Here is a 17132-nt window from a genome sequence, read left to right as displayed (position 1 = left end):
TGGCAGAGGTTAATACAGTGCACAGGATAGGCACGAGGCTCACAGTAACGTACCTATAGGGGGCCGGTACGCCCCAGATGCCACTCAGGGGGTGCCCGGTGGCCTAACGGCCGCCTAACGTGGCCCCATAGCTTACTGCTGTGGAGCCCGCGCATTGTATGAGGAAGCAGTCGGGCCGCATAGACGTCTGCACGGCCACCCCCCCAGACCAGTGAAATCTGCAAGAGAGGTAAGAGGGTGCGGGAGAGTGAATGGGCGAGTGGGTGAATGAATGAAGATAGTAAGTTGTTAGTGAGTAATTAGGGGCAGAAATGGCACAGGTAGGCTGATTAGAGGGGACAGAGGTGGCACAGGCAGACTGATTAGTTGGGCAGAAGCGGCACAGGCAGGCTGATTGGGGGGCAGAGGTGGCACAGGCAGGCTGATTAGGGGTGACAGAGGTGGCACAGGCAGGCTGATTGGGGGGCAGAGGTGGCACAGGTAGGCTGATTAGAGGGGACAGAGGTGGCACAGGCAGACTGATTAGTTGGGCAGAGGTGGCACAGGCAGGCTGATTGGGGGGCAGAGGTGGCACAGGCAGGCTGATTAGGGGTGACAGAGGTGGCACAGGCAGGCGGTTTCAGGGGCAGAGGTGGCATGTGCAGGCAGTTTCAGGGGCAAAGTTGGCACAAACAGGCTTTTTCCAGGGGCAGATTTGGCAAAAGCAGGTTGCTTCAGGGGCAGAGGTGGCACAGGCAGGCTGCTTTAAGGGCAAAGTTGGCACAGACAGGCTGTTTCAGGGGCATACTTGGCACAGACTAGCTTTTTCCAGGGGCAGACTTGGCAAAGGCAGGCTGTTTCAGGGGCAGCAGTGGCACAGGCAGGCTGTTTCAGGGGCAGAGTGCCCCTCTTTCACATTTTAAAATGTTGGGAGGTATGCGATTGTCAAATACTCTAGCTTCGCCCCGGCTGCTGAAGACAGTTTAATGCGAAAAGTCACAGACCATGGGAAGACCGGTGGCAACGCCTGTGTTCATATGACACATGGGGGGGGGCACATGGGACACACACATAAATACACACGCAAAGATAACGATTAAATAAGAAACCCCTCTATCTGCTTTAGACATCCCCTTTCAACTATAGAATATGTACATAAGGAACTCATTATCCTCCCTCCCTCCATCTCCACTCCCCTCCCTGAATTCTCTATCACCATTAACACCACGACTATCTCTCCTACTAACCAGGCCCGATGCCTTGGGGTCATCCTTGACTCAAACCTCTCCTTCATCCCTCACATTCAGCCCCTCGCCAGATCCTGCCGCTTGCACCTAAAAAACATGTCTCGTATCCGCCCATTCCTCACCCGAGAATCCACAAAAACTCTGCTTCATTCACTCATTTCCCCTCTTGACTACTGCAGCACTCTTCTGGCTGGCGCTCCACTGTCTCCACTCTCTCCTCTACAGTCTGTCCTAAATGCCGCTGCTAGGCTCCTCTTCTGCTTCCCCCCTCTGTGATTCTCCACCGGCTCCCAATTACCTCTAGAATTACATTTAAAATCCTGGTACTGACATATAAGGCCCCCTCCATAACACTGCCCCCCCCATAACTCCCCCCCGCTACCCGTCACTGACACCCCCCACGCTACCTCTCACCCGTCACTGACACCCCCCACGCTACCTCTCACCCGTCACTGACACCCCCCCGCTACCTCTCACCCGTCACTGACACCCCCCACGCTACCTCTCACCCGTCACTGACACCCCCACGCTACCTCTCACCCGTCACTGACACCCCCCCGCTACCTCTCACCCGTCACTGACACCCCCCCGCTACCTCTCACCCGTCTCCCATCACTGACACCCCCACGCTACCTCTCACCCGTCACTGACACCCCCCCGCTACCTCTCACCCGTCACTGACACCCCCCCCGCTACCTCTCACCCGTCTCCCATCACTGATACCCCCCCGCTACCTCTCACCCGTCACTGACACCCCCCCCGCTACCTCTCACCCGTCTCCCATCACTGATACCCCACGCTACCTCTCACCCGTCACTGCAGCAGTTTACAAAAAACAAAAACTGTCTGCGCTTCTCACCCTAATAAAGTTGGCAACAAATAAAAAAACATAATATAAATGAGGTTTTGGTTATATGAATTGGCCAAAGCATAATTGAGCTCACCCGCCACGACAAGGCGCACTCAGCAGGGCACTGACGTTTTTTCTTTTCCCTGTCTGCAAAGTCTAGTGATTGAGCTTGAAGCACCTTTGATTTCGGGGTCAGGGCTGCTGAAGACATTGGTTTCGCTTCTCTTTCAATGCTGGCGCCGACGATACAAAACATTAACCCCTGAACCCCACCGAGCCCCGGCAGGTGGTATTTTGCTCAGGAGCGGCTGCTATTATGAATAAAGGATGCGTACGCACGTCCTCGTGGACCTCAGGCAGGCTGCCCCTTGATGTCCACATTGCTGTATCTTAAAAAGTTGTGGAGTGGCTTTTAATGCAGTCTATGGAGGTCATACTGAGTGCTGAACCCAAGGTGCTCTATGGACCAGTGTGTGCTGGGCAGGGGTTATTTCACTGTATTATATAGGGGTGGTAGAAGCATTATTATTATTAAACACTCATCTACAGACACCAGACAAGCCAGAAGGCTTGTTTTTCCCTCAGAAATCTCATGGTGCTGCCACAACCACAAGGGATTCTGGGTAGGCGCATGCAAATAAGGTCAACAATTATCACCTTTGCCTCTATATCCACTTTATACATGGATCCCTTGAAAGCAAATGTCCGCTGTACAGGACAGCCTTTGGACAAAACTCGGGAAGAGGTGCAATAGGCAGATCACCGCTCATGGACAGCTGTTTCGTCCTTCATGGGACTCGTCAGCATGAGGTTGGGATACCGGCTTAATAGTTGAGGCTCGGGGTAGCTAAGAAATACCATTACATAAGTTATGGTGGGTAAAAGGTGATGCACCTCTTCCTGAGTTTTGTCCAAAGGCTGTCCTGTACAGCGGGCGATTACTTTCAAGGGATCCGTGTATAAAGTGGATATAGAGGCAAAGGTGATACTTGTTAACCTTATTTGCATGCGCCTACCCAGAATCCCTTGTGGTTGTCGAAGCATCATGAGATTTCTGAGGGAAAAACAAGCCTTCTGGCGTGTCTGGTGTCTGTAGATGAGTGTTTAATAATACTTCTACTACCCCTTAAATTTAAGTGGAAGTGTTTCCATCACCTTTACTCACCATAACTTATGTAACTGTGTTATATGGCTCATATTACATGGGCCTCTACTATATACCAGCTTTACATCTCATCGATGGGTGCTGTGATTCCACAACACCTCCAGTCATGGCGACCAAGAGAGATTTCCAGTAATCTAAAGCAACGCAATGAATACGACCCACATTATATCGTATCTCTGGTACCGATCAGCCCCCCGGGGACCCTCCTTCAGCAAGTCTTCCACCACTGCCCGTCGTATATTTGCATTTAAGGTATGGCGGCTGTTCTCGTGTCCGTCTTACAGGCTTATTTGGACCACTTGTGGAGGGACAGCCACCATAGCCTGAAAAGGTAGGGTACCAGCCATTTTATAACTTCCCGTTCTCAAGATCTGCACGGTTATTCCTCCCCATTAAGTTACCTATTGCCGACTGGCTCAGGCAGCCTTCGTAAAGGTGGGAGATGAAGAGGCAGGAAACTTCAGGGCTGCCACCAATTTTGGCTTTTGTCACGACAACCCACATCAATCCCATCCAAGTTATTGCATAATAACAAAAATAAAGCCCCCATTTCAGGTGAACCTCTATTAATTGGCTGAAACATATCACACGCCCATGTGCCATCACCACGAAGCAGCCCCCACACAGACACACATTTTCCAGGGAATCAGTTTATTGACCAAAAATGAATATATTTCCGCTAACTGAAACCAGGGCTCCTGAAAATAATTAATACAAAAGTAACAAAAAAAAACAAAACAGAAAATTGTGTGGATTAAAGAGCTTGGTGGATACAGAACACAGACCAAAGGGGCAGTTAAAACACAAGGGGGGCAGTTAAAAGAAATCTACATCTTCGGGTGCATCCAGGTCTCGGTATTCAATAATGGCTCGGGGGTCACCTCTGATCATCCTACAGGGGCAGACAGAGAATGCATCAGAAGGGCAGTTGGAGTGTGAGTGAGAGAAAAGCCGATGCTCAGCCAGAGCTCATACTCACCTGTTGCGTGGTTTCCCGGGGTATAGTCCTCCCTGGCCCCGGAAGGCGTCGTAGGCCCCACGGCCGGCACCGTATGGAGCTGGAGGGAACTGGGGTCCTGATGGAGAGATTGGAACGCGTTAACACGCCGCGCATGAACGGCAGGCGAAGTCGCCACAAGAGTCGCTACACTTACCTCCGTATCCGAGGACCGGCAGCCGGGGCTGGCCGTACTGTAACAAGGACTGGTGTCCCTGATGGGGGTAGAGAAGTCCAGGGGCCAAAGCTAGAAGAAAGGAGACAAGGGAAGGTAGAGTGAGACACGGAGCAGGACGTGAGCCTCCAGCAGAGTGGGGAGCGGGGTGAGCGGCGCCCTCACCTTGAGCAGTGGAGTTGACCGGCGGCTGGATGGGTTTCACCTCGGGGAGCGCAGGCCGTTTGCTGTCCATTAAGTAATTATTGAAGAACAAAACTTCCTTCTTGACCTCCTCGATCTTCTCCGCGTGTTTGTTGAAGATGTGTTTGCGGACAAACTCCGGGCCCTGCCAAAAAAAAAAAATCATGTCTCCTTCGCTCAACAACCAGCAAGCCCGGCCCCATACGGCGGGCCCCTGCTCCAAACCCGGCCCCATACGGCGGGGGGGCCCCTGCTCCAAGCCCGGCCCCATACGGCGGGGGGGGCCCCTGCTCCAAGCCCGGCCCCATACGGCGGGGGGGGCCCCTGCTCCAAGCCCGGACCCATACGGCGGGGGGGCCCCTGCTCCAAGCCCGGCCCCATACGGCGGGGGGGCCCCTGCTCCACCAGACACAATTACCCAACACAAGTCATCCCAGGAAGCACAGCTTGAAGGCTGCACCCTGCACCAGATTTGCCCCTCCCCCCTTACTTTTAAGCATTTGCCCTGACCTTGAACTTCTTGCCGCTCAGAGGGCAAAGCCACTTCTCTTTGCCCAGCTCCTGGGTATTGGCCACAACAAACTTCTCCAACTCCTGCTCCGGGTCTTTCTTCCCCATCTTCACGGCCTCCTCCTCAGAGAGCATCTCCCGCGCAGCGAACAGAGGCGCCATCTTCTCCTCGAACGTCTTCTGCCACTCGGCCACTGACAGAGGAGCGAGGGTTAAAAAGGGAGCGTGCGGTATACCGAGTATCTATATACCCCCTGCCCCCACCCTGTATACCGAGTATCTATACCTCCCCCCACGGGCCCTGTACACCAACAGCCGCATGTAATATTTACCTTCTCCGTGTGATACCCGATTGGGGGGGACGGGGCCGCGCACGTGCATGATACCGCAGCGCGTCGGCATTTCATCCTCACTTGGATATTCGCAGGTGTTGTAATAATCAACAGAATGCACGATGCGCAGGTACAGCAGGAGCTTGTCGAGGACCTGGGAGGAGGAGACGTACATAAGAACACACCGCGCACACCGGCAGCGCCCTACACACTACTACACCACACCGCGCACACCGGCAGCGCCTATCACACTGCACACACCGGCAGCGCCCTACACACTACTACACCACACCGCACACACCGGCAGCACCCTACACTACTACACCACACCGCGCACCCCGGCATCGCCTATCACACTCCTACACCACACCGTGCACACCGGCAGCGCCCTACACACTTCTACACCACACCGTGCACACCGGCAGCGCCCTACACACTACTACGCCACACCGCGCACACCGGCAGCGCCCTACACACTGCTACGCCACACCGCGCACACCGGCAGCGCCCTACACACTACTACACCACACCGTGCACACCGGCAGCGCCCTACACACTGCTACACCACACCGCACACACCGGCAGCGCCCTACACACTGCTACACCACACCGCGCACACCGGCAGCGCCCTACACACTACTACACCACACCGTGCACACCGGCAGCGCCCTACACACTGCTACACCACACCGCACACACCGGCAGCGCCCTACACACTGCTACACCACACCGCACACACCGGCAGCGCCCTACACACTGTACATCACATACACAGCGCACACCGGCTTTCCGTCACACACTGCTACACCACACCGCGCACACAATACAGACCTTTATGAGTTTCTCATCTCTTTCCACAACTATTTCGGCGGGATTCCCCTCTTTGGGGGGCTCAGATTCAGGGGTCCTCCCTGTGCCCCACAGAAGCTCCTCCTCTTCTGCGTTGACCTCGTCTATGAGGTAATCGGTGATGTTTTTAAGAATAGGATTCTGGCCGTTACCCTCCTGAAGGGGGAGAAGGAAGACGTAAGCGGTGCTGGAGAATTCACGGGGTTAAACATCCCTGCCAATGCTCCAATCACGCACATCCGCCCTTACCTGGCCCTCCTCGGCCCTGCTCCAGAGCTGCCCCCTCTCGTCCAGCACATGGATGAGCTTCGCTGCCAGTTTGATGTCGTTGCGCTGGACGGTGCGGTGCTGCGTTAAGCCGCTGATGTTGCGGACGCGCCATGACAGCTCCCTGTTCACACCTGGACTCAACTCACACTCACGGAGCTGCAATAGAGCAGTGTAACCAATAGTCAGAAGGGGGCGGGCAAAGCGCCAGAGGGCGGGCAGAAGGGGGCGGACAGAAGGGGGCGGGCAAAGCGCCAGAGGGCGGACAGAAGGAGGCGGGCAAAGCGCCAGAGGGCGGACAGAAGGAGGCGGGCAAAGCACCAGAGGGCGGACAGAAGGAGGCGGGCAAAGCGCCAGAGGGCGGACAGAAGGGACTCCGTACCCGGATATTCTGCAGGTTCCAGCAGATCTCTTTGATGTTAACGCTCCGATCAAAAGTCACCCAACAACGCCGGAGAAACCTGCGCAACCGAACAAAACCAAAACCATGCGTTCAGGGCTTCCCCCGCACGTTCCCAGCCTGCGCAGAGCGCCGCGTGACCCCCCCCCCACATACAAAACTGTTCTATTAACTCACCTCCTCTCCGGCTGGGGATCCGACAGCGCAACCCTTAGAAATCCGGAATACTTCTTGAAGACCTACAGAGGGAAACAATTATTCCTTCATCGATACGGAGGGCGTCCGCGCATGGAGGGACTGCCTACAACCTCCAGCGGGAGAGGGAGCGCTATTAAGAGATTCAGTCAATAGAAGAGGGCAAGTCTGAACGTAAGCAGAGGAGGAACCAAGAAATATTTAATGGCAGATCGGCCCGCAGCAGGTCTTAGATTCAGGAGCTGTATGTCTGTCCCGTGCATGTTTAATACCCTCACTGTATTACATTACCACTTCTGCTGGGAGGCTGTTCCACTCAACTCACATGCCAGCAAAACCTCTGGCCTCTTGTAACGTTTCTCCTCCTTTTAAATAAACCTCCCTCCTGCGCTTTAACCCCCTTTATGACTCTTCCCATAGTACTGGTCAGTAAGGTTAAGGGGGCCGCATGGTGGGTCGCGGCTCAGGGTCTCGCGGCTCAGGGTCTCGCGGCTGAGGCTCTCACCGAGGCTATTTCGGCCTTGGAGATGTTTGGCGCGATGCTTCTCATGAAGAGGGACAAGGTTTTGTGCAGAGGCCGCGGCTTCACGACTTCTTCCTTCTGCTTCTCTTTCTGCTTCTCCCCATCCTCCTCTTTCTCTTTCTTCTTCGGGGTTCCCTCCTCTGTAGCGCGGAGGAAAGGAGACGGTTAACATCGAGGCCTCATGGAAGCGCAGCGCTCCGCAGCCGGACGGCACTCACCTCTCCCGTTCTGCCCCGGCGGTTCCGGTTTCAGACTCCCGCTCTCTGAGCCAGACTCCGAGTCGCTGACGTCGCTGTCGCCGCTGTGCTTGCGCTTCCTTTTGCTTGACTGGAGAGAAAGAAATGTGTGAGGTCAGGGCCCCGGGTCACATGCGCGATATCTGGGCATATTAGCCTATATTACCCTCTACCACCTCTGCTGGGAGGCTGTTCCGCTCATCTACCAGCCTCAAAAAGTAAAACTCCCTTGCTTCCCATCTAAGCCTGCACACGTACCTTCCGCTTGTCCCCGTCCGCCTCCTCGGCTTTGCCCTCCTCATCACTGGGTTTCGGGGGCTTCTCTTCGGCTGCCTCCTCTTTCTCAGCCTTCGGGGCGGCCTCCTTCTCCTCGGCCGCCTTCTTATCCCCCTCCGAGCGCCGCGCCGCTTCCTTTTTAGCAGCCTCTCTCCTCGCCTGCTCTTCCTCCTCATCCAGAATCTTCAAGTCGATTTCGGTCCCCCCCTCCATCTTTATCACAGCTGTAGGGGGCCGACGCACGTTACAAGGTGAGTGCCGGGGAATCAGGAGGCGCGCAACGTGATTGGTTAGAGATTATGGGGGGGGGGGTATTACCTGCATCCAGGACTTTGATGATGGCTGGAGCCTTGTCCATGTCCAGCTGGATATCATTTAACCAATTGTTTTCCATCAGGTACATGAAGGCACCCAGCCGGGTGCGGAGGGCCGCCTGACACTCCTGCTTGTGGCGGCCCACCTCGTCCGGGTGATATTTGGAGCGGAACCTTTGGGGGTGGAAGGAAATAAAAGGGGGGGGGGGGGCAAAGAGCAGGAGAGAAGGGGAGGGGGGTAAATACAACGATTAGAGTTATACGCCAACAAGACTCGCTCCCATACCCTCTCCAAAGCCTTTCAGAGCGCTACTTCTTAACCAGGCTCCTCCCACTTAATCCGCCCATAAACGCCTCTTCCAGAACCTGTGCGCCATTTATCCTTTTCCCCGGAACACTCAGCCAGGCATGGTCAGGTTCCGCTCGCTAACAGTGGTCCCCGCAGAGTAGGGGGGTCCCTGCCGGGTAGCGCAGGCCCAGCGCACATCCAAGTTTTGATAACTACTACTTAAACGGCGGACGAAGAAATGGACGCGTAAATACCATAAGTGGCACCGCGCATGCACGGCCAGCACACGACATATCGGGGGGGGTTCTGGCGGCTCTAGAGCACAGCCTCACGCGGGTCTTTGTCACTAAAGACCCCCCGTATGTTCTGCTAGGGCTTTTAAAATAAATACCAATCCCACTAATCCCCTTCAACCCCCTTTCATTAAACACGGCGCTGAACCCACCCGCCCGCCAAACAGCAAAGCACAACCCATGGCCATCCCAAATGTTACCTGGTCCACACCGCGAAGAAGATTCGGAACAATATATTTATATTTTCACCAATATCCTCGGGTTTGAATTTTTTTGGTTTATTTTGGGGGGGTTTTAGGTAATCTCTTCCCCACCGCGTTCTGACTGGCTAGACCCTAAGACATTGGGAATCTAACGAAAACAACAAAAGGCCTGACTGACTAACACCGAAAAAAACAAAAAAAAAAACATGGCGGCAGGAGGTGACTTCCTGAACCTTGAGCGGCTTTGGAGAAGGAGAAAAGTGTGTTTTCGGTTAAAGGATCAAATTATTATTATTATTGAATATAAAAAGAAACATTTTGCGTTTTAGAGATGAAGAGGTCGGGGAAAGCGGGGCGGGAAATAGAAGGGGTGGAGAGCGAAAGAGACCAGGGGGGCAGGAGGAGGAGTAGGGCAGGGTTCGGCAGGGAGAGGGGGTCCGTACCACTCCTCGTCCTTGTGGGCCAGGAAGAACTCCTGCATCTGCTGCCGCCGGAACTCCATCTTGTAATCGTTGTAGCGCCTCACGGCCTCCGTCTCGTCCACCGAGTCCTCCAGCGAGAGGAGGAACTCCTTGAACGTTTTCATGACCGGCGCGGGAGAGCCGAGGTCCACGTCGTGGAGGTTCCCCAGCCTGCGCGAAGCGGAAAGGGAGCGGTCAGCGGACACCACGGGCCGATCCAACACTCACACCTACCGGACTAGGCAGAGCAAGGGCTGATTCCGCCCCATTACAGAAACCCATTATATCCCACTAAGTCATATGGCACCAACATGTTCCGCAGAGAAGTACAATGAGCTGCCGCTCATTCATATACGCTCGGCCCCTTTGGCCCTCACCTGGCCTGGATGGGAATGCTGTGATGTTGCATGGTGTGCATCTCCGGATGGGCCCACGGCTGCGGGGGGCCATAGGCCGGACCCCCTCCTGCCCCCGAGTACGGCATATCGTAGCCGCTGTGATAAGGATCGCCGCCGTGATCATCCCTAGAAGAGAGGACAGGGGAATGAACCAGGCGGGCGGTCTGCCCCCTTCCGTTACCGGGAGCACCGGCAAAGTCACATTTACCCGTACGGCCGTCTCCCTCCCCGGCAAATAAAGCATAACGAGCAATCCTTTCTACATCGGTAACAGTACGGGTGTAAAGCTCGGTACCAAACACGCCGCCCGGATATACCCACCAGTCCCTCCGCATGCGCTTCTGGGGCGGGCTGAGCTCGTGGCGCGGCGGGGAGAAGCGTTCCCGCCGGCTCCTGTCGTAGTCTCTGTATTCTCCCCGACTTCGCCTCTCGCGTCCTCGATCCCATTCCCTGCAAGAAGAGAGCATGATGACGGCCCGATACCGGGGCAGAGAGCATTGCCCCCCCGTATATTTGTATGCAGCGCCCGGGGCCGTGTGATCTGTGCGGGGTACCCATGCGTATATATGTGTATGCATCGCCCGGGGCCGTGTGGTCTGTGCGGGGTACCCATGCGTATATATGTGTATGCAGCACCCGGGGCTGTATGATCGGTGCGGGGTACCCATGCATATATATGTGTATACAGCGCCCGGGGCTGTGTGATCTGTGCGGGGTACCCATGCGTATATATGTGTATGCAGCGCCCGGGGCTGTGTGATCTGTGCGGGGTACCCATGCGTATATATGTGTATGCAGCGCCCGGGGCTGTGTGATCGATGCGGGGTACCCATGCGTATATATGTGTATACAGGGCCCGGGGCTGTGTGATCGGTGCGGGGTACCCATGCATATGTATATGTGTACACAGCGCCCGGGGCTGTGTGATCGATGCGGGGTACCCATGCGTATATTTGTGTATACAGGGCCCGGGGCTGTGTGATCTGTGCGGGTTACCCATGCGTATATATGTGTATACAGCGCCCGGGGCTGTGTGATCGATGCGGGGTACCCATGCGTATATATGTGTATACAGCGCCCGGGGCTGTGTGATCTGTGCGGGTTACCCATGCGTATATATGTGTATACAGCGCCCGGGGCTGTGTGATCGGTGCGGGGTACCCATGCATATATATGTGTATACAGGGCACAGGGCGGTGTGATCGATGCGGGGTACCCATGCGTATATATGTGTATACAGGGCCCGGGGCTGTGTGATCGATGCAGGGTACCCATGCGTATATATGTGTATACAGGGCCCGGGGCTGTGTGATCGGTGCGGGGTACCCATGCATATGTATGTGTATACAGCGCCCGGGGCTGTGTGATCGATGCGGGGTACCCATGTGTATATATGTGTATACAGGGCCCGGGGCTGTGCGATCGATGCAGGGTACCCATGTGTATATATGTGTATACAGGGCCCAGGGCTGTGCGATCGGTGCAGGGTACCCATGTGTATATTTGTGTATACAGGGCCCGGGGCTGGGATTACAACGCAGTGTCTGACCTGTCGCTCCAGTCGTCCCTCCGTCTCTCCTCCCTCTCCCGCGAGCGGTCGTAGTCGCTCCTCTCTCTCCGGAACTTGTCTCTGCGCCTGCGGTCGTACTCGTCATCGCTGTCCGCCATGTTTCACAAGCTGCTGCTCGCTAAAGAAGATGCGTCTGTGATTAGGATGCAGAGAGACCGGCCCCAGCCCCGGCATATCTGCCCCAGCCCCGGCATATCTGCCCCAATATACCCCCCACCATTACAGGGTTCCCCCACCCTGCATGAGGCCCATCACATACATCCCTCTCTACCCCAGTATATGCCCCCAACGGTATCCCCGCCATACCGCCTCAGCCTCCCTCACACCCGGTATCTCCCGCCTCTCTCCTCGGCCTCCCTCACACCCGGTATCTCCCGCCTCTCTCCTCGGCCTCCCTCACACCCGGTATCTCCCGCCTCTCTCCTCGGCCTCCCTCACACCCGGTATCTCCCGCCTCTCTCCTCGGCCTCCCTCACACCCGGTATCTCCCGCCTCTCTCCTCCTCGGTATCCCCCCCGCCATACCGCCTCTCTCCTCAAACTCACATAAACACGGTATCTCCCGCCGCTCCCCTCGGCCTCCCTCACACCCGGTATCACACCCCGCCATACCGCCGCTCTCCTCGCTCCCTCACACCCGGTATCTCGACGGTGACATCAACCCCCCCTCCATTATACTTCCTATCTCCCCGGTATCACGGTTTCTGCCTCGGTATAGCCCTCTCATTACATTGTATCTGCCGAGATCGACTTCCTCCCTTCTTCGAGGCCGCGGTGCACACAACAGGAACCGGAACGCGGTTCCTTAAGTCACTTCCTTCCCGTGGCGGGGGAAAGTGGAGCTTTGGGATTCCGTCCGCCATCTTTGATAAGGGCAGCAGTGCCGCTGGAAGCGTGAAACGTGGAGATATTCCTGTATGAATCGATATGTAGTAGTAGCGTGCTCGGGGTGGGGGGCTGGCCAGCGGCATTACACCGGTTATTGCAAAGATATGGACCGCCATACCCCCCCATGCCAGTAACACACATGGCGGCCAAGGCGTCAAAAAGTCTACACTCATCGGAGTGGGACAACAAGGGCCCCTCTGGTGAATTTCCGGCCACAGGGGGCTCTGGGCCTTTAGGAGCCACATGGAAGAATAGTTCTATATAAACTAAAGAGCACAATATTTAAGATGAAATACAGATCATAGTGACGTCATCATCATTATTATTATTATTACTACATTTATTGATATGGTGACAGAGACCTATTATTAACAATAACATTAAAACCGGCAACGTACAAAATGAGCAATAACATGGAAAACCATAAGACGTATCGGTACAGAAATGTAAAGCGGGCCCTGCTCCTAGGAGCTTGCAATCTATGAGCGATGGGGACACCTGACAGACAGACGCTGGTCGGGATCTCGGGGGAAACATATATATATATATATATATAAAATAACACACATTGTACAGCGCTGCGGAGTATGACGGCGATATATAAATAATAATAATAACACACATTGTACAGCGCTGCGGAGTATGACGGCGATATATAAATAATAACACACATTGCACAGCGCTGCGGAGTATGACGGCGATATATAAATAATAATAACACACATTGTACAGCGCTGCGGAGTATGACGGCGATATAAATAATAATAACACACATTGTACAGCGCTGCGGAGTATGACGGTGATATATAAATAATAATAACACATTGTACAGCGCCGCGGAGTATGACGGCGATATATAAATAATAATAACACACATTGTACAGCGCTGCGGAGTATGATGGCGATATATAAATAATAATAACATTGTACAGCGCTGCGGAGTATGACGGCGATATATAAATAATAACACACATTGTACAGCGCTGCGGAGTATGACGGCGATATATAAATAATAATAATAACACATTGTACAGCGCTGCGGAGTATGACGGCGATATATAAATAATAATAATAACACATTGTACAGCGCTGCGGAGTATGACGGCGATATATAAATAATAACACACATTCTACAGCGCTGCGGAGTATGACGGCGACATATAAATAATAATAATAACACACATTGTACAGCGCTGCGGAGTATGACGGCGATATATAAATAATAATAATAGCACACATTGTACAGCGCTGCGGAGTTTGACGGCGATATATAAATAATAATAACACAATGTACAGCGCTGCAGAGTATGACGGCGATATATAAATAATAATAACACACATTGTACAGCGCTGCGGAGTATGACGGCGATATATAAATAGTAATAATAATAACACACATTGTACAGCGCTGCGGAGTATGACGGCGATATATAAATAATAATAATAACACACATTGTACAGCGCTGCGGAGTATGATGGCGATATATAAATAATAATAACACATTGTACAGCGCTGCGGAGTACGATGGCGATATATAAATAATAATAACACACATTGTACAGCGCTGCGGAGTATGACGGCGATATATAAATAATAATAACACATTGTACAGCGCTGCGGAGTATGACGGCGATATATAAATAATAATAACACACATTGTACAGCGCTGCGGAGTATGACGGCGATATATAAATAATAATAACACATTGTACAGCGCTGCGGAGTATGACGGCGATATATAAATAATAATAACACACATTGTACAGCGCTGCGGAGTATGACGGCGATATATAAATAATAATAACACACATTGTACAGCGCTGCGGAGTATGACGGCGATATATAAATAATAATAACACGTTGTACAGCGCTGCGGAGTATGAGGGCGATATTAATGAAGCCCACAGTGAGAATCCCCCCAGGAATTTGCCCAGGTGAGGGGTTATTAGGTGCAGGGGGGGTTAGGGGGTATTCCCCGTGTCTCCGTGGTGGGCGGTCCGCAGATAGCTCCGCCCCCGATGCGCCCGTGTCGTGTCGTGCTGTGAGGTGTGTTGTTTGCGGGGGGATTTTGTGTTCGTTGCTCTGAGTGTCGCCCGGAGATATTTGGCTGGAATCCCCTCTTTTCGGTACAGAGTGTTGTGTTAGCAGCAGGGAGGCGGATCCCTGCCAGACTTCAGTGTTCAGCTTGTGAAAACATTAAAGGGATGGGCCTAATGCCCCCCGCAGCCACCCAGTGACTCTGTATTAAAGGGACAGCCTAATGCCCCCCGCAGCCCCCCGGTAGAAGGAGCCCCATTAAAGAACACCAAGCAGCGGAGTCTGTGGGTTTTTTGGGGTTTTGCCCGGATGCCCCAGTGCCGGCTCTGGGTGGCAGCTCTGCCCCATGGGAGGCCGTCCTTCACCCCAATCCCTATAAAGGGCCACAGTGCAGGCCCGGCTGCTGCCTACCCCGGGGCAGTGGGGGCAGTGCTCTAAATGCACTATTATTGGCGGGTATTATTATTACACAGGACCGGGACATATGGTTGCAGGAAGACAAAATGGCTGAGAGGACAGGACTTTGTTAATTAGACCTGAACGGGGTGGAAAAACAATGGATTTGTTCACTAAAAGCGAGACAAAGGCCCCGTGTGTGCGGCGGCCGCCGGGACGCCGCTGCAAATAACTCCTCTATTGTCTCAACGCGTTTATATTTCCATTGCTTGGTCATATCGAATGAGGCGTTGGGGCACCTCCAACTCTGGGCGGCAGATCATAAACCACCTGGTGCTTCTGCTTTCACAGGAATCATCCCCCAATCACAGCCCGGCGTGCGCTGACTCCTGTCTCCTATACACCCCGTATCCCATTATATCAATCGCTGTTATTGCCACGGCAGAAGCTCATCACAGCCAGGCACTGCAGACTTCTTTCGTGCTTGCCTTTTGCTGCCTCTCCTGTGACTCTCTTTTGATTGGCTCGTTGAATCGAGAACCCCCTGCTCGGTGAGGGTCTCAAACCCAACGTGGGCGGTTAATGCCCTGGTCCATCAGCTATGAGGAGACCCACGGGGCTAACGAGATGCGGGGCTGGCGCATGCCGTGTGTCTTGTCACCAGACCCGGTAGTCAGGATATCGTGTTTTTCGTGGGCTGGGACCGTGGGAGCGTTTGGATCCAAGCTCCGGAGTGTTTCCTGGCCCTCGGCCCAGAGGCGGATGAGGAATGCAGCTGAGGAACACGTTCCTCCAGAAACGTTCCAGGCCATGGAGGAGTAATCACCGCTATCGATGACTGATGGCGGCAGCCCGACCCCATCCAACAGGAAGTCCTTCACTGTGACCTCTACGGGGGGGGGGGGGGGTTTGACGCTGCACCGAGGTAACCCAACTCGTTAGCACCTGGGGGGGGTTTCCTCTGGAGACCCTTCTAGATCCATCAACTATGGGAGTTATGGGGCGGGGGAATATTAATAATATTATTCTAATAATATTAGAATATATGTCCCTTTTCTCGACGCATGTGGACCGGTGGACTACTACGGTTGGGTGGGATGCTCTTCACGTTCACCATGAAAAAAAGAGGCAATGGGGTAAAAAAATACTTTATCAGTAGAGTTATAGTATATTCATTTGTATTCACAGTGGCCAACCCCGGAGCGGAGCCACGTTCCTCGCGTGGTAAACCAACTGACACTTGTAGTACCTTGTAACACGACCGCGGAATCTCACCGTAAGACCGGAGCCAGTTCCACCCCCTGCCCCCGCGCTCGTAGCATCCAAGATGGCAGCCAATGTTATGTAAACCCAGCCCCTCCGGAGCCCCCCGCATAATACATTCTAATCAAGCAGCATCTACGAATATTCAGGAGGGGTGTCGTACCCCAACCATACAGCCCCCCATCTAACCTCTCCTCGGACCATACAGCCCCCCATCTAATCCATACCCCGACCATACAGCCCCCCAACTAACCTCTCCCCCGACCATACAGCCCCCCATCTAACTCTTCCCCCGACCATACATCCCCCCATCTAACCCATACCCCGACCATAAAGCCCCACATCTAACCCATACCCCGACCATACAGCCCCCCCATCTAACCCATACTCCAACCATACAGCCCCCCTTCTAACCTCTCCCCCGACCATACAGCCCCCCATCTAACCCATACCCCAACCATACAGCCCCCCAACTAACCTCTCCCCCGACCATACAGCCCCCCAACTAACCTCTCCCCCGACCATACAGCCCCCCCATCTAACTCTTCCCCCGACCATACATCCCCCCATCTAACCCATACCCCGACCATAAAGCCCCCCATCTAACCCATACCCCGACCATACAGCCCCCCCATCTAACCTCTCCCCCGACCATACAGTCCCCCCATCTAACTCTTCCCCCGACCATACATCCCCCCCATCTAACCCATACCCCGACCATACAGCCCCCCATCTAACCCATACCCCGACCATACAGCCCCCCATCTAACCTCTCCCCCGACCATACAGCCCCCCCATCTAACTCTTCCCCCGACCATACATCCCCCCATCTAACC

The 17132-nt window shown here is 54.0% G+C and overlaps 1 protein-coding gene across 1 annotated transcript; it reads right to left on the bottom strand.

The window, feature by feature from the left end:
- Nucleotides 1-4057: 4057 nt before the first annotated feature.
- On the bottom strand, nt 4058-11810 carry LOC149276317 (serrate RNA effector molecule homolog B-like). The gene is made up of 18 exons (XM_089503689.1): nt 11692-11810; nt 10464-10592; nt 10122-10268; nt 9727-9915; nt 8503-8672; nt 8161-8408; nt 7927-7999; nt 7655-7812; nt 7132-7193; nt 6937-7015; nt 6525-6713; nt 6270-6443; nt 5439-5592; nt 5107-5300; nt 4579-4741; nt 4396-4485; nt 4221-4317; nt 4058-4133 (listed from the first exon to the last, which is right to left on the bottom strand). Exons 1-18 carry the CDS (start codon nt 11808-11810, stop codon nt 4058-4060), a joined length of 2511 nt encoding a protein of 836 aa, XP_089359815.1.
- Nucleotides 11811-17132: the final 5322 nt, after the last annotated feature.

Source organism: Sceloporus occidentalis, unplaced genomic scaffold (assembly GCF_023333645.1).
Source record: "Sceloporus occidentalis isolate IW3139 unplaced genomic scaffold, rSceOcc1.0.p SCAF_242, whole genome shotgun sequence".
NCBI classification, from domain to species: domain Eukaryota; kingdom Metazoa; phylum Chordata; class Lepidosauria; order Squamata; family Phrynosomatidae; genus Sceloporus; species Sceloporus occidentalis.
The sequence above is the reverse complement of the archived record's forward strand: the minus strand, read 5'-3'. Positions and strand labels throughout refer to the sequence as shown.

Coding starts and splice junctions, on each gene's coding strand:
- LOC149276317 (XM_089503689.1), bottom strand. CDS start 11,810: ATGGCGGACAGCGATGACGAGTACGACCGCAGGCGCAGAGACAAGTTC. Junction 8,000..8,160: donor GGGACAAGCGGAAGGTACGT/GTGCAGGCTTAG, acceptor CTTTCTCTCCAG/TCAAGCAAAAGGAAGCGCAA. Junction 5,593..6,269: donor GAGATGAGAAACTCATAAAG/GTCTGTATTGTG, acceptor TCCTCCTCCCAG/GTCCTCGACAAGCTCCTGCT.